The sequence below is a fragment of the Buteo buteo genome, chromosome 6 (assembly GCF_964188355.1).
Source record: "Buteo buteo chromosome 6, bButBut1.hap1.1, whole genome shotgun sequence".
Classification (NCBI taxonomy): Eukaryota; Metazoa; Chordata; class Aves; order Accipitriformes; family Accipitridae; genus Buteo; species Buteo buteo.
Genome location: NC_134176.1, coordinates 35939519 through 35957936, shown reverse-complemented (window position 1 = coordinate 35957936; position 18418 = coordinate 35939519). Strand labels below are relative to the sequence as shown.

At 33.6% G+C, this 18418-nt stretch overlaps 1 protein-coding gene across 12 annotated transcripts in view; it reads right to left on the bottom strand.

Annotated features, from left to right (window-relative positions):
* The window catches only part of RYR3 (ryanodine receptor 3), a 245176-nt gene that overhangs the window by 117406 nt on the left and 109352 nt on the right, over positions 1-18418 (bottom strand). For all 12 annotated transcript variants that reach the window (XM_075030407.1, XM_075030397.1, XM_075030399.1 and 9 more), the window contains 16 exons: positions 17743-17846; positions 17221-17304; positions 15335-15494; positions 14768-14915; positions 13619-13824; positions 12762-12936; positions 10951-11159; positions 9598-9782; positions 8839-8875; positions 8315-8475; positions 7590-7755; positions 3920-4006; positions 3316-3542; positions 1497-2298; positions 773-973; positions 93-195 (listed from right to left, as the gene is read on the bottom strand). In XM_075030407.1, coding sequence (XP_074886508.1) covers positions 93-195; positions 773-973; positions 1497-2298; positions 3316-3542; positions 3920-4006; positions 7590-7755; positions 8315-8475; positions 8839-8875; positions 9598-9782; positions 10951-11159; positions 12762-12936; positions 13619-13824; positions 14768-14915; positions 15335-15494; positions 17221-17304; positions 17743-17846 — 3055 coding nt within the window. The remainder of the gene's footprint in view (positions 1-92; positions 196-772; positions 974-1496; positions 2299-3315; positions 3543-3919; positions 4007-7589; positions 7756-8314; positions 8476-8838; positions 8876-9597; positions 9783-10950; positions 11160-12761; positions 12937-13618; positions 13825-14767; positions 14916-15334; positions 15495-17220; positions 17305-17742; positions 17847-18418) is intronic.

Sequence of the window (18418 nt, the reverse complement as noted above, 5' to 3'; positions counted from 1 at the left end):
TCATACTAGTATTTTTTTTAACTGATCTGTTCTTTTTTCAGGTAAAGCATCAAAAAGACAAACCAAAAATGTAACAAAACCTTGCCACGCACCACAGTGAATTAGAAGATCATCATGAAATTCATATAACTCATCCCGAATCTCCTCTGGACAAGGACAATCCTCTCCCAGTTGAAAATTCAGCAACATATTAATCTTTAAGGGAATTAAAACATAGTTAGAAAATGAGATAGCCTAAGAGATATTCTAATATATAGTCATACTTTACCTGCTTATAATCAAATTTATAATCAAATTAACATAAAACATAGATTTCTAATACAGCTTAAATGAATTACTAAAGCAATGGTACATTAACATCAAAATACAGGTACAATTAATAATAGAGCTATTTCCTAGAGGTGGAAAATACTTCCATACATACAGGTGTCAGCACAACACTAACTTCATGCTAACTTTTAGCAACTAGAATTATCAAATTACCATCATCTTGCAGAACTGGATGAATCTCAGCTCCTCAGTACTGGGCAGTAATGTTCAATTTTTCTATACTGTTGAGAAATCCTAAGTCAACTTTGGTTTGGAGCTTGAATTCTGGAGTACAGGTATAAGCATTCTGACATTCAGCATTTTGTGGCATCTTAATAAATTTTATTTCAAATTCAATTTTGGTTCTCTAGCAGTTCCAATGGTAGTTTAGAAGTCAGAACTCTATTTTATCATCACAAAGAATTTTTTTAATCTTTAGATTCAACCATTTGTTTAATATTACCTGTTCTTGAGGAGGAGACCGAAACTCTTTAGTCTTTTTGGCAGTCAAAGCAGCAGACATGTTCAAGGCTTGCATGAGTTCATTGTACCTGTATTTCTGATTATATTGCAGTTTTGATACATAACAGTCTGCAAATGATACAATTGCTTCCACTCTATGTTGTAGCTCACAGTCACAGAAATAATTGAGTAAATGACACATCTAGGACAGAAAAAACAGACTTAAGTTCAACAGTTTAACAGACTCCGATTGGGGAAGAACTGGAGTGGATACTATATGCTGCAACAAACTATAAAAAATGAGAGACTTTTTTCCCATATTTTTCTTTTAACACTGTAAAAGTGACAAATTTATACAGTTTTATTATCTGATTGATAATAGTATATTGCATTCACTGCCTTTCACTCCATGCACTCAAAACATGTAGAAATAATAGAATCAGAATAGTTTGGGTTTGAAAGGTCCTTTAAAGATCACCTGGTCCCACCCTCCCTCTTTTAAAATATGCCTATGAAGTAAGTATTTACACATCTATTTTGAGTGTAGATGAGTGTAGAAAGAATTGCATCACCATCAAATTTGGTTATTAATGTGAGGTTATAAGGCAAAGCAGAATAAAGATCTTCAGGATTTCAAATCTTACAAACCCGAGAACAGACAAAAAGCACTACCTTTCTTTTATCAATAGTAGAACATATGTAATACATTTATATTAAATGGTCACCTGAAGCTTAACAGATTCTGGTAATCTTGTCTGTAATAAGCCCTTTGCAGGAGCTTTTGTTTCTTTTATTGCTTTCTCGCCAGCTTCTACAGCTTTTTCTTCAACTTGTGTAACTTCTTCCTTCTCTGTCCTCTCTTCTGTTTCTTCCTTGTGATCTCCAAACACGTTGGGATCAATGAGGATTAACACCTGCTTCACATCATCATCATCAAAAACCCCCATTATGAGCAATGTTGCTATCAGTTTAAGAACAGGAACAAACTGGAATGCAACCTGTCCTCCAACAGGGTCTCGTATATGAGTACCACTACACTGTACTGCCTCTGTTAGCATACTTATGGCCTTGGATTTAAGTGTATCAAGGGGTATATCTGGGCTGGATGTCTGATGTTCTTCACTGGTCACGATAAAGCATGGAGTAGAAAAATTAAAGCCTGGTTTTAGACAAGTACTAAGCCCTACTCCAGGTAAACCATGCTTCTTTGTTTCATCAGGATATAATTTAATAGTTCGAGTTTCATCTGTAACTGGAATGATAAATTCATTGTTCATCATGAGCTTGGCTTGCTTGGCGTGCTCCAAATGAATACTAATGAGCAAGTCATAGAATCCAGAACGTAGAAGTCCAGGTAAATATTGATTATCTATTGTATAAAATAGCTGAGATATGTCCACATGGCTACAAAGTGCATAAGCAACTCTAGTGTTACCTAGAGCACTAACTGAGCTATAGAGTTTTAAAGTGTGGTAGTGAAACTTCATCAAATCTTCTTGTTCACATAGTTCCAAAATATCAACGCATCTGTCATGAAATAAAGAAACAGAACACCAGTCAATTTCATGAATAATAATGTGCAGAAGAAAAGTTTTATAATCTCTGCACATTTTGGTCAGTTCTAATTTAAACCATTAATAATCAGTTGATACTGACTAATCCTAACACGTGCATCATTAAATGACAATAAATGGTCATAATAATTTGCTGACACCATTTACAATTAGAAAAAAAAGGAAAAAATGTAAGATAGAGAAGTTTCTCTGGAAGATATGGTAAATTAGAGCTTGTTTTTAAAAGAAATGTACTTCAAATGCTGAAACTCTGCTGTAATACTGTCACTAAATAGTGCCTTTAGAGTTTATTGAGGATTACTGTTTCATTCCTTCCACAAAACACAGTATTTTTTACTCTTGGTTTTTAATTCAGTTTTATTAATGATAAATGAAATTGGTTATTGAATTACTAAAAGAAGCTGCAAAATGATTAAAGTACAGCAGTTAAATTATCTTTCTGCTATGCTTTTGCTTATAGTTTGATTTGTCACTGGTTATGGTATTTGATGTTTGGATACATCTTTATTATCTTCACTCTGAAGATAAAACTTAATGAAAATCTAAGAAAGTCAGGATCTTGTCAATAAGAACATAAAAACTTAATACAGGTAAATTCAGAGCAGATGAAACAGAAGCAGATTACACGTTTTTATTACAGAAAAATATCAGCAAAATAGTACTTGCATGTTCTTTATGTTTGTTTTTTTCAAGCTGAGAAAATCTCTATGTTTAAAGACCTAGAGATTTCAGAGATACTATTTTATAATTTAAATAAAATCAAATAGTCATGCTTTCTCTTATGTATGCAAATATCATCACATGGCATTAAAATTATTCAGCCTCTTGATATTATAGCAGATAAGATCATAAAGTTCAAAGAACTCTAGTCTAAATATTCTCCAAGGCAGGTTTAAGCAAAACCCAGATATCAGCTTTCAATACATGTATTTTGTCCACACCAAGTCACTGCAGTTCCTTCCAAATGTACCTGTTTTCTTCTGGGATATGAAGTGCCATCATCTGCAGGGGTTCCAAACACTGCACAACCCAGCCATGACGTTCACTGACACGCTCAGTTTCTACTTTTAGGAAGCTGTTTGGCATCCTGCTCCATAAAACAGGTGTAATTGTTTGCACATCAAGGCGAGGGGGACACTGAGGAACAGGATTTCTTTCTTCACTTTTAAAAATTGCTGCTGATAAAGGCATGGTATTCTGAAACAAATAAGCGTATTAAAATTATTTTTGTAACATCTAATTAAGAATAAACCTATAATGCCAAAAGGAAGTATAATTTACAGATAGCAAAGAACTCATAGAAACATGTAAGTTATTGCAATAAACAAAATCCATTTAAAAAACCCCAACATTAAGGGTGTTCTCCCCAAATAACTTTAGTTTATTTTGACAAATGCAGTTTAGATTTGTTGAACAATTAACTTCACATAGTAATTACATTTACAGAAGTAAGTGTAAAAGTCAAATAAAAAGTCACGGCATTGATTCAATCTTCCTAAACAAATTCAACTGAGCAGGAATTTCCATGGAAATAAACAAATTTAAAAGAGCACCATTATAGAAAAAGTTTGTACCTTTAATTTACCAAGTTCGAATTGAACCAAGTTAGTGCTCGTAGGCTGTACAAAAGTTGCTGGAAAAAGCTTTGTGTTTGGTTCAACCTAGAAGAGAAATGAGATTAAAAAATTAAAAAAATTTAAAAGACAACAAGAATCTCCTCCCAGAATACAATACGATATAAAATAAATACTACATAGCTTACACTTCATTATCAAATAACTGCTGACACTGTATTAAAAGTGTTGATTTGTGTCTACCTGTAGTTTATCTCTAATATAGTAAAGCATTTGCTGAGTTATCTTTATAGGCCCACCTAACTTTCAGGCAGGTGTGTCTGCTGCCTTATGTACTCTCAACACCTGTAGCAAGCACTTTAGTAATACTATGTGTTGATTCTTCTCAAACATATGCAAATCCAACACCTCGTTCTAGAGCAGCTCCTTAAAAATCCAGCCTCTTTAGAGCTACATACTTTGGCTCTTGCTCTAGGAAAAGCACCTCTAACACAGGCTGAGCGTAGAATACAGCTTTTTAGACCACCACACATCTTTTGGAGTTCTTTCACATTTTATGCTGGACAAAATAATTCACTACCAAAATACCTCAAAAACAAATTTCTAAGAGAGAGGGAACCAGAGGGGGATAAGAAGTGGGTGAAAGTGCATCATTTGATCAGGACAGTGCAAATCTTTATTTCCTATTAAGATTAGTGAACTTCTGATCTGAACTCCAAAAGCAGAAGCATGTAATTTTTTAAAAGATCTCAAAGATCTCTGATTTCCAGGCTTAGCATTTATCTCCGGTCTTATAAAATCACAGTGAGTCACACTGAATCACAGTGCTGCATTTTTAAAGTGTCTGGTTGGGTTTGGGATTTTTTTGACAGCTATATTATCCTCAGTTCCCTATTACAGCTGGACTCAAAGTACACGTCAGAGTAGTAATACCAGTTTATTCTAAAGAATCCTCTACGAGATCACCCACCCCTACTGCTATGAAAAAAAGAATGAAAAGGATACTTATAGAATAGCATATTATTAAAAAGATTTCAGCGCTCCAGGGTGGCTGAAAAAAGGTACAGTCTATACGATCAATTCAAGGTTTCAGGAGTTCAATTAAATATTTTAATCACATCATTGTGTATTTTGTGTACTATGCATATACATTATACATACTAAGTACAATTACAATACTCTTGCTATGAGGGAGTGCAACTCCTAAACTTTGAGGATGGCAAACTATCAAAAATTGCAGAACAATAAACTAAGAGTCACAAAAAAGAAATAATAAAAAAAAAATCTATATTCTTTTAGATGAGAAAACAGCTCCAAAACAGAATATAACTTAAACAAAATGTAAAATAATACTGTATACTGAAAAATCTGTATGCAGAATAAAGTTTTTTTGGAACTATGACTATTGGGATAGACAAAATGTAGGGCCAGGTATGTACATTCTAATCTTTTTGATAAGTTAAAAAACCACAAACCCAAATGCAGAAATAAAAGGTATTCTGGACTGAAAGACACTACTAATAAAATGTGTCTGTTATATCAGTAAAGCCTGAAAGTAACTTAATAAGACAATATGACTCTCAACCTTTGACCAAAGATAGATATTTCCTAGTAATAATAATTGAATTTGTATTTTCTAATCTTCTTTGAAGGTCAGAAAACCATTACTAACTCAGAATAAAAGAAAACATCTTGTAAGCCAGTATTTAAGATCTCCTTTCTGCTACGAATACCTTAACCTTGGCCTGACAATTAATGACGAAATCTCAAATATATACATATACACTATCTTTCATTTACTTTTCTATTATAGACAGTGGGGTTTTTTTCTGAATATCACCATAGCTTTCAATAGTTAGATCAAGAACTACAGCAAAATTAATTTCTTTTCTTCAATATGTTGACCTATAGGCCTTTTAGAAGAAAAACAGCATACAAATACTCTCCCTCTACTTCAGTTAAGAAAACTACGAAGTGCAAATGGGTACAAGGTTAGAATAATTATCCTGCAGCCTCTAGAGCTGACAAATATCAGTCATTTGCTGCAATTTCAGTGAGAGATTAGATTTACTAAAGTATTTTAAAGATTTTATTTTATGGTAAAAATAACAGTAAATGAAAATCAAAAGTACATAAGACTACTTTCACTACTTTCAAAAATAGAGAAAAGATTTAAATTACTCAAAATAAGCAAAAGTTGAGAAATATTTCACCCTCAGACGTAACACTCCTGTTGGAATATACCATTGTATCTTTATAGGAAGTGCTTCAACAGACCAGGTGCTAACAGGTTTATTGAAAAACATTTCCAAAAGCAACTCCAGGTATTTTTCCGTGCAAAATAGAAGAAACAGAAGAGAAATAATTGTATTTTCTGAGATTATTTTAAGTTTAGTACAAAGAAGGTGATTACACTAATTGCAAGTCATGAGGAAAAACTAGAAAGTGTTTTTTACACTAAAAGCAGTAACAGGCATCTTCTACATCTATATTTTCCTAGATTTCTTTACAAAATTAGAAAAACAGGTAAAGGCTCTTCCATGAAAAAAAAAAAAAAAACCAAACCAAAACAAACAAACCAAAACCCAAACCAAACAAAAAACCCAAACCACCAAACTTCCATGGTTTTGTTCAGAAGCTTATTGGTTTGTGTATAGCTAAAAAAAAGAGGAAAGCATGGGGCTTAAGCACTTTCATCTCCTGTTTTCTTTTCCCAGAGTGATGACACTTAATATCCTCCCAGCATGGCACTGAAGTCTCTGACCACATTTACAAAATATACCAAAATCACAGCTGTTAAATCATCTCCCACCCCCATTTACAGGCTGTGTGCAACCCTGCCGCATTTGTTTTCAATGAAGTCAGTATACAAAGTTCCATTATATTTATCTGAGTAACATTTAAGTTTTATCTGTATTACAGATTTGTGCAGGTTTTGCTGACATAGAAAAAAGCGATGCATTGTTCCCAACACTGGATAATCTCTTCCACAGTGGATGCTCTACTATAGACAATAACTGATCTTACTAAGAGCAAATCTCATCGATCTGGTGTTGAAAACTTCTGTCAACTACTGATCCATTTGCATAATGACTCCACGTTTTGAGAATATTAATAGCATTTAGGGCCCACCCCATTTATTTTGGCTTTGCACATTAATGCATATTTGAATTCTGGGGTTTAAAACTTATCAAATCACAAGATCTCCAAATCATAGCTATCTGCTGAAGACACAAGCCCTGGTAATACTAAACTAAATTTATTTTCTCAATCCATACAAAAAATTACTGTATCTAAAGTCTAATTTTGACCTTATGCTAATTTAAAGAATTATTTCCCATATATAACAGTTTTAGTTGACAAAAAATATTTTAAAGAATAATTAACATTATAAATCAAATTCTGAACCACAAGAATTGAGAACTAAAAAAATATTTTTCTGAACGTATGTACCAACAGCCCTTCCTCAACATTTGAAAAAACTGTAAGAAGCTGGAAAAATGTAGCCTTACAAGAGAGAGAGAAAGAGGGATAAAACAGAATAATACAGGAAAACATGTTATTGTCACACAAATAGTGTTCAGTTAGACTTCAGAACAAGAAAAAACAATTTAATAATAGCATCAAAATGACCAGCTTACTAGATAGCTTCCTGAAAATCTGATAATACCTGATAACAACTGCCAAGCTCTTTTCCATTGGCCGTGAATGACAACATTCCAGTAGCCAGGTCAACAAAGCATCCAATTTCTAAATCAACATTACTGCGACCTGATCTCTGGGAATTAGCAATTACATCTCCTCCCCAAACCATATAGCAATTGCTGCGCTTCACACTGAAAGAACAGCAAGAACAAAGACGACAAATATTAGGTCACACTGAACTTCAGTAAGTATTCAGTGAAGATGTACTTTCCAATGGAGTAATAGTTAGAGATCCTCAAAGGTGCTTGTGCTGCTATTAGTTTTGTTTTCTCATTAACAACCCCTCTTTTTTTTAATAATGAAAGCATCATGAGTAAGGGATCAGACTAAGTGCACCTCCCCCCCCCCGCTTTTTGTAATTATGAAACAATTTCACCTGTTTCTGTGTGCTTATGTAAGATACATTAAAACAAATAACAGCTTCATCCACAGTAACCAAATACAGATGTTAAAAGAAAGTAGTATCACAAAACATTCTTTCAAACAGAACATTAATGATCAATATATTCACTTTAACAAGTATATGTAAAACACATTCATATATAAATGAGCACAGAACACTCCTACTCCATAATGAATTTTCTTATTAGTTTAAATTAACATTTAAAATATCATCAAGCTTGTGAATAATTCACTTTTGAACAACAGTATTAAAATACAATCTTTAATAAGGGATAAATAAATCCATACCTTTCATGAACCCTGCCTCTCTCATCACCTAAAGTAACTGTCACTGTACAATTTTTATTTAGGTCAAAATTCTCACTGTAAAAATGATAGTCTGGTGTTACCCAGCCAACCCAGACAGAAGATGGGTCTTGGCCAGCAAATATCCGTAGTGAATAAAAATACTGAAAAGAGGAAAAGAACATATTAGTAATAGAAATCTAAATTATTTTATCAGGCCATACTCAAATAGTGATTAAAAAAACCTCCTATATATCAAACTTTAATAATAGTAATTCATATTCTCTTAAGTAGTCATTTATAATGCTCATATATTAAAAAAAAAAAAACAGACTAATGGTTTAAGATAGTAAGGTTTATGCCTCATGTTATACAACTCTGGGCATTATTATTTATACACAGTGTTATATCATAGCAAATGATTAAAAAGGCTTCTTTCAACAGATCAGTTCCTAATGAACCTGCTGCCACAACTAAATCTACTTCAAAAAGTAAGGAGAACTAAGCATCTCAACTTATTTACTTACCGTAGTACAAAGAACAGCAATTTCTTGGCTGTGTTTTCTAAAGATAAAGGAACATCAGTAAATTAGTTAAAAAAAAAAAAAAAAGTAAAAAAAGTTCTCATTATTAAACTAAGTGTACTTACAAGCTAACTCATATTTGCTGGGTACTGAGTATGCATGAGTAAATTAAGAATGCAAGGACTGTACAGGATACAAATATACACCCAAAATAATTGATTGCATTTCAGGCAGAGAGCCGGGGGCGGAACAGATAGATTTACAGCAATTAACTAAAGATGAGGGAATGCTGGAAGGTGCTGAGCTCAGTAATACCTGGCATCTTTAAAAATCTGTCCCACAACCTTTTTTATTTTGCATGGATTAGTCACTTTTCCAAAACCAATGAGCTATTGAACAATAATGTAGATGAGGATTAATCCAGTAGGCAAAAGATTCTGAGCTGGTTTTCCAGCCTGGCTGAAGAGCTTTGCAAATCCCAATGATTTTGAAAGGATGGCAGCTGCTTAGCAATGAATAACTATAAACCTTGTGATGCACCTCTTCAGAAATGGTCCTCTCTTGTCTGGATATAGCATTTTGCAGGAAAGTTATGTTATAAATTTATTCATCAAGAACAAAAAAATCTCAGTAACATGCATCCTAGTGTGTGCTTAGTGCAAAAACAAGTATGAAATCTTGAGTGTACAATAATAAAGAACAATAGAACATATTACATTTACACTGAGAGCATGAAATAGGATAACTAAAACCAAGTCTAACCGTTTTTGGAAAACATCAGATGAGGCATTTTCCACACCCATGCCAAAGCTGAATGATGAGCGGAATTCAATGGGCATACTCAAGCGACAATATATCATGTCTGAATTGCTGTTCTGTGTGCCAAATGTTTTGTGAGTAACTTTTAACCGAGGTGGACTCTCAATGGTTCCATCAATTCTCCATATCTAAAAATAAGAGAAATTATTTTAAAATAATACTATTCCAAGAAAAATGCTGAAAACTTTCATTAAGCAACTAAAGGATGAGGAAATTGAGTATATCCTGACTATAGTAAATATTTTCAAGTTGCTCCATACAGCATTTTAAAAGTATAGATTTTATGAAATTAATTCACTTTGAGTGCACAAGTTATTGAAAAATTGCTTCACAAGACTCAGTAGTTTTCTACCACAACAAGAAGAAATATCAATTAGAATCCTTCAGATGATCCTTATGAAGTCTAAGTCTGATATTATTATTTTCCCTTGTGCTGAAAAAGTGAGTATACTTTTAAACTCAGTGACAGGAACATTTCAAAACCCTTTAAGGACAGGTATACAGTTGAAATGATTCTGATAAATGGAAAAAATGCTGAGATCATTCAGTTGGAATTCAAGTAGAGTGTATTTTGTTTAAGTAGGAAATGTTCAAAGACAAGTATTAGGGAATAATAGGCTAAACATCTAAATTAAAGTAAATGGCCCAGGGATTATAGAAGAAAACCTGATCAGGAATTCAAATATATCATTGTGGAATATATTAATATGGAATATTTTATATAAAAAATGGGATATATTATTCTGCTCTAGAGCAGATTAGTTAGGGAGTTGTGGAATTCCTATCACTGGTGCATCATAAGAATGAATGAAACCGGTATCACTCAGTGACACCACAGGTACACTTAAATGTGTCTCAGAGTAGCAAAGTGGCCTAAATCAGTCTCTGTTTAGCTCACACTTCCATGACCTTAAGTGATGCTGAATTCAGCTGAACAATTTTTAGATATTTAAGAAAAAATGTATAGTAGAGAATATTTAAAAAAATGAAAGTGAATGTAAAATAGAATATAAAAAATGGTTCTAAGAAATCATAACTGACATGTTTCAAGTACCTAACTGCAACAACATAAATTAGTAAGACATATAATAGAACAGATAGGTATATCCACATGAATGGCAATACTACCATAAATGAAGTTGGGGATAGACAAGATCATCTGGAATTATCTAAGAGTGACTTAATAGATTTATATGGCAAACTATCTGATGACAGTAAGTATTAGTAAGGGTTTAATGTCTCAGCTTGCTAAACAAACAGTTGATAAACAGGTGTCTCCCTAACATGTAATGTTACCTCAATGTGAGGATGATTTTTTGGCACATTGACAAATGTTGGTAAGCGTTTACTAAACCACATAGCAACATCTCGGTTCATGTTGACAGCAAAAGGTTCAAAACCTTCTTGAAGGCCACACATTGTATAATACTTGAATGTACTGGCATCCATTCCAAGGTTCATACGACCAATCTGAGCTAGACCCAGTGCACAAATTGGAACAAAACCTAAGAAAATGATACAAGAACAAAAAAAACAAGAGTAATTTATTTGGAGAACACAAGCATTCTATTTAGGATCCATCTAATGTGAACTAAACTTTAGCTCCTACAAGTAATGCACATGAAGTAATGACATTAGCAAGGATTTAAAGCCACCTTAAATACTAATGTCTAAGTTCAATATAATTGCTACCAAAAACCCTGAGGACTTACGCAATGAATGGACACTACATACACTATCCCATTTATTTAAACATTAAACCAGTTTAACAAGTGTTATTAGTAAGTAGTAGATTTGTGTGAAAAACAAACAAAAAATGCCAAGTCAAGAGGTAGTTTTGTGGACAATCAGATTTGAAAAACCAAGATATACTCAAGTCAGTTATTCATTTATTAGAAGAACATGCCTTTATACAATGAATTGGACACTGGAAGACAACCTTGGCTAAATCAAAGTTGTCAACAAATATTAAGTAAGCTCTCTGAGGACACTGAGGTTTCAAAAGGACTTTGAGATGAGGTTCAGATATCTTAGTACATCTGTTAAAAATTTAGTTTGCCACCAGTAGCTATAAATTTGTTGCCAACCTTCATCCCTCCATCATTCATGATGGACAAATACACACTTCTTTAATGCTGGAATTTTTTATGACAGAACTTTTTTGATCTCCATATACCTGTAGCAGCCAATAAACAGGGAAGAAAGCTGTTGAATTATTTGTCCACCTCTCAAGAAACAGAAATTGGAGCAACTTCAGGGAAAAGCCAACAGTTCAACCTCTAAAGGAAAAAATTTCTCTCCTACACTTCAACTTCAAGCCTTCAGAGGAGCTCTCTTAAGGCAGCCCACAATTCTCTACCATTAGACAAACTATATCAATGGTCAAGTGCAAAGTCTTCTGGCAATTACTAACAGGCATGAAGCTACTACTGATTGGAGGAGATATGCTTCCAGAGAAAATGTCAACTAAAAAATAAAACAAAACTGTTTGAAAATATTCCCTGCCTCCTTCAATACAGTCACGTAGACACTACGGTTCAAAAAAGTGAAGGTTGAAAACAGAAGAGGAGAAATAGTCCTGGAAAACGAGAAATGCAGGCAAGCTATGCATAGGACAGAGAAAAAAAAAAATTACAAATCAGACTCAATTTATGTTGCAAAGATTTGTTCTTTTGGTGCAGCCTCTCACCACATAGTACTTATTTTGTCCTTCACAGACAAGAACATAATATGTGTATGCTCCAGTGGGATAACTGGAGACTATATTTTCAGCTTTTGGTAATTTTTCAAGGTGCTTATTATTACCAATTCTTCTTAACGCTGAAATTCAGTCCTGTGAGTAAGCCTAGCATGGCTCGAAGAAAATTTACCCATTCTGCTGAAATGCCATTAGTATCTACTTGTCCTTAAAGGAGAAAAAAAATAAATAAATCTGTGCCATCTAAGCGCTCTTAAAATATATTTTTATGAACTTAATGTGTAGCATAGCCTGAAGGTTTACGTCAGTGAAATATGATTTCTTAGCTTACTAAGCCATTATGACAGACTAGTTTTTCTGGGTTTTGTTTTGTGTTCTCATAACCACGTAACTATAAAAAGAAAATTACCACTTTCTATTCCAAAGTCAGCAAATGCAAGTTCTGAACCTTTACTTGTTATAAGCAACTCTCCATTCAGAGTAAAGATAATTGATTTGTCATCCAAGTTTATCATACAACCAACCACATCTCCTGGTTGCCAGCTTCGTCCAAAGAATCCACTGCCTTGATGCCAACGCTGGCCCTAAACAAAAAAACAAGTAAATAACACCGTGCTAAAATTAAAAAAATTATACATAAAGTAAAACAAATATTTTACCTTCCAGGATCTCAAAGTAATTTTCAAGCAGTACTGATGATGGCTTTTAAGTAATTAATTTAATTATTATTTTCGTTACTTCACATAGAGAAACTAAGGCACCCTAACTTCAGTAATAAACAAACAGCAATTTAGAACCTGGATGATAACCACTGTCCAGTGGATTCCACTTCTCGCATGCAGTGACATTATCATCCTTCTGGTCCTTTAGGAGTCAAATTTGGGAAGAAAGAACGTGCAGAAAGCAGAAAAGACAGGAAAGGGAAAACAGAACTGTGGTTCTCTCTTCCAGTCATTGAAGAAACTTTGTTTTATTTTTTTAAAACACCGCTTATAAAAAAAAGGAAGTGAATGCTGTATTTTGTTTATGCTTACGACAGACTTCTTTACTCAGTTGCGTATATGCTAGGAAGACAGATACAAACCAAGAGACCTTTGTTAGCGTAATTTCAATGACCAGAACCAAAATGCAGATACTATCCAGCATGAAACAGAGCACAGAGATATCTTTATATGAAGTAGCTGATCTGGAGTATACAGAGGAAAACTATACTCTAGTTCTCTGCCTAGCCTGTTCATAGGTCAAAAAAGATAAAGATGTACTGACTTTGCTTCCTTCAAATACAAATGCTTGGTCATCAGCTCCCAATTCTATGTCAGGTCGACAGCCTGGCCTGGCCCAACCAACACGCATATCTCCACCTGTCACAGCTTCAAATTCAAAGTACCACTTTCCAGATTTCACTGCATAAGACCGTTCTACTCTGAAAAATCGTATCTTGTCGATGCTGACTTTTTCCACTGTTTGGTCAGCTGTAAAAAGAAACAGAGAAAAAAACCCCACCTTTTCTAATTAGATTAAACTATAAATGCCACTTTTTAGCTTTTCATCTATCCACAGCATTTTCTGTCTCTGAAAACAGCCATTATCTATCATTGCATGTTTAAGAACCTTCATATTAAATGTTAAAAATGGAGGAATAGTAATCAGCATACAGAAGCTACCACATTCTAATTCTATACAGGATGACTGATTATCCGCTATTTGGAATCAGAATATTTCAAAGTATCACTCAACACAGAGCCCCAAACACAAAACTGACTAGAGGAAACATCGGAAGTGTAAGATTACTACATGCAATACAATCCAATGCAATAATGCAGTATTACAATACAACAAAATACTTTTCTACACAAGCCAATACATTTAGAACATTTAAAAAAACCTGTCAAATAAGTTTTGTTTTTGTTTGGATTTTTGACAAAAAATTACAACAGTATAGTAAATATGAAGAAAAACTTCTGAACAAACTTCTGCTCCTGATTTCAATTTAAAAAAGATTACTGAATTTGGTGCACATCTTTGACTACTTCTTAAGAACTGAGTTTGAATTGAAGTAGTCAAACCTAATCTGCATACCATGGAAAAATATTCTTTTAAATGAATCCCATATTATGTTCTTTCTTTCATTATTTCCAAATGAAAACCAGTATGTCCACTCATACTCCAGATTTTCTCCAATCTAAAAATCATGGAAATTAGAATTATTGTATTAACTACAACCAATCTTTTAAAAATATCTAAGTAATACACAAGTCAATTACAAAGTATATTTGCATGTTCCATTAAAGTCCATTGCAAAAATACACTACTATTAATTCATATCTTATGTTTTCCCTACCTATTTCAGTGTTTTATGGTTTTTTGCCAGCACTGAGAGAAAAAAAGGCCATGACTGTTATTGAAAGTACATACCTATCTCTTGGTCAGGTGGCTCAATACTATAACCATAGCCTGCAAATGTTCTAACAGCTTCACGGAGGCTATCTCTGTTTGATTTTTTGGTACGTTCATCTAATAATGCATATGGCACTAGCCGAGGATTACGTTTGTTCTTAAGATCCTAAAAGGGGTTATAAAAAAGAACAAGAAAATTCTGTTAAACATCACAAAGATATTGTATAATGAGACAGAGTGTATTCTGAAATAATGTTAAGATTACAGGAAAGAAACAATATTAATGAAGAACAGTTCCATGAATGCAAGCCCAATTGTTAATAATATTAAAAACCTAGACAAGAATAAAAGAGAAGTATGGAAATATATTCTCATAGATCCTGCAGCTGCAGCCATGCAGGTCTGACAACCTACTCAGACTTGCATGGGCAAGGCTTCTTTTCCTGCTCCCCACACCCTCTACCATTTCCAGACATTACATGACATTAAGTATTTATCCTCTTATTTAACACTCCCAACGGATGTTCTAGAAAACAAAATCTCATGTTCTTTACTTATTCCAAATGCATCTAAATAAGTCCTTACCTGCTGAATGCCATAGGTCCATCCTTGCTTTATTCTGTCTTTTGCCCACACATTATGTGCATTTTCTGCTAGTTTGTCAACTAGAAATTCTTGAGAAGGTAACAACTTCACTTCAGAAAGATCAAGGGGGGCAGGTTTATATCCATTTGACATCATGTAACTATAAGTCAACAAAGGAAAACAGAGTCAAGGTACCCCACTGATGGTATTTAACGTTTCCATGTGGCATTCATAGGGTGGGGTTCACTTTGTCTCTCCACTTTTCAACCTCCCACTCTCCCATTTCTTTGCAAAAATCCTGCATTGCATTTGGTCATTGACTAGGATATAAATTGTATTCTAGCAAAGAGCCTAATTTTCCACATACTTGTGCCCTATCTAATTAAATGTGACCCAGATCTGTATGTGCATCCCTAAATGGTTGTTACAAAAAACCCAAATTGTTATTGAGTACTCTTTATATTTTTTATATTAGTAATTTAAACCTTTCAAGTAATTTCTATTTTAAAGATCTGCATGATGACTTCTTACGAAATTATTTTTTACGCATTATTAAGTATGGTATCTTTTATAAACTAGTCTACAAAGATTGTGTTACCATTTTTCCAACAGAAGAAAATATATTTTAACTATTTTCCTTCCCACCTTTTCATTGAATAATAAGTTTACTAGTTTTTTAATAGTAGACACTACGCTCTCCAACCCTTCCACATAATACAAAGACTAATCTGCTGGTTCAGATATATGCAGACTCACTCTTGCTCAAATCAGATCATTCCCATTTGTTAGGATGATTCATGTAGGCACTAGATATTTTAACAAGAGTTAGAAACTAAGATTTATTTGTTCTGTTATTGAAGACAATAGTATCAAAACAGTATTATGATAGACTGCGTGCAGTATGACCCTTGGGAAAGGTTCTTTTCCTTTTTTTAATTAATGCCATCAACTGGATCAAGATACCATCTCCCATATCATAAAACTATTTATTTTATTGCCCTCTTTAGAAACCTAACATTGCTTCTCATGGATAAAGCTGTTTCAGGAAAAAAGACTTCTAGTGGGTTGATAAACTGATGTGAAATGGCAAGTATCCAAATCATTGTTTCTGTCTTCAATTTTTTTTTGCAGGACAGGGCTTTAATCTGTCCCAGGAGGACTACAGAATCCCCACAGGCTAAAATACAGGTGTAATCTTTGATTAATCTTTGCCACTTTTGGCGTGATTACTAGTGATGACTTAAAGATGTCTACATAATAAAGATCATTCAACTATTTTAGTTCCGACTGCAATAGTTTAGCTACCAAATAAAAATTATAGCAAAAAACCCATTGTATTTTATGCAATAATCTGCATACGTGCAACTTTATAAGAAGAGTAATTTTCTGGGGGTTTTTTTCTTCTTTAAAGAAATGCATTAATAATGTCTCTGGAAATGTGTGTATGTTTAACAAACCTTTTCTTGGAGAGGAGGGAAAGAGAGGTGCAAATTAAAACAGGAGTTATGGGAAAACGGTATATCCTCTTTCAAGCAGATCAATTTACCATCATATGCATATACTGTTCTTTGCTACCAATAGAAAAGCACTGAAATGTTGCTTTTAACTTTGGAGTATGTATTCTAAGATCATGTAACACAAATATAATTGCATTTGGTTTAAGTATGTGACTATCTGGGTGTCTGTGAATCACTCCACAAGGTGATGCAATGCAGCAGTATTCAGTCAACCCTCCTCACAGGCAAGGTGACCAACCGTGCGCTCTGTAAGTCTGTAGTGAGTATGGGGTTCACATCAAGTATTTTTTAAGTTACCTTGCAATATTTTTGTTTAATTAATACCTTGTAGTTACAAATAATATGTAACAGTTATCATAAGGTACTTACTTTTTAGGAAGTTTGACTTTTTTAAGATCTTCCTCAGCTGCTGGATGAGCATGAACAATGTGACATCCAAGGGCCAAAAGGGTTCTGCCAACATAAAAAAATGGCAGTAGTGAAACACAACATTATATCGCTCACCCATTTTATAAATTTCTTTCGGTAGAACTAATGACATTTAAAAACCAGGGAAGTAATTCAAAATAATGACATTTCAAACCCCAAATATTTTAACTTATCAAAAATAATAAATAAAACCTTCAAAGTCTAAAAAGGTACAAATCTGTGGCTTGAAAATTATGCTATTTTATTAAAACCAACAGGATTTGGTGTTGTTTTTTCCTTTGCATCTCTGTAGAGACAAGATTTTTCTAAATCGCTCTGAATGTGTTCCTGGAACTTCTAGCAAAGTTAGCAGAACACACTTTGAACGAGATATTCTAATGTATTTATATCTTACAACAGAATGAAGTGCTTGAATAAAAATTTTAAAACACCACTTTATTTTCTTTTCAATGTAGAGCTTACTTGAGGGTTTCAGTTGACATTTGTAGATTGTAATTCTTCTCTGTCTCAGGTAGTTTTGAGAATTCCACAAGACAAGGATGATGCCTTTTATTATCATCCCGTATCTGCAACAAAGCAACAGAGCAGAGTACTTTCCTGATACCAGATTCAAGCCAGAGTCAGAGCAAAAAATCAGTTAATTCTTCGCAATAATGAAGACGAAGTAAACAATACCAATTATCTTTGCTCAATGACAGTTACTCATCTTTATATAAATGAACTTTCCCATAATTCATTTATAATGCACACAGTAAGTACTCCTCCATAACCAACAAAATCAGAAATATAGCTATTTCATGTGTTCTGCATAAACACATGAAACACTAGAAAGCAAGCCTGTAAACTCAATGTACATTTCTGCTGAACGCCTGAGCAATATATGCTCAATAGAGCACAATCTGATCTATTGTACACATTCCGATTCAAAAACCTTAAAGAATCGTTTGGTAATGTTTCCCAAAGTCTACTGGAATAATGAAGCAGAACATTCTTTTTCTGATATCGACATAAGTCTTTGAATACTTACCTGACTCTTAATTAAACAAGCTCTTTCACTCAATGCCAAGTGCTTCTATCCTGATGGCAACTAAGAGTTATGATGTTTCACATAGAAAAAAATTTTTCAATTGCCAAAGCT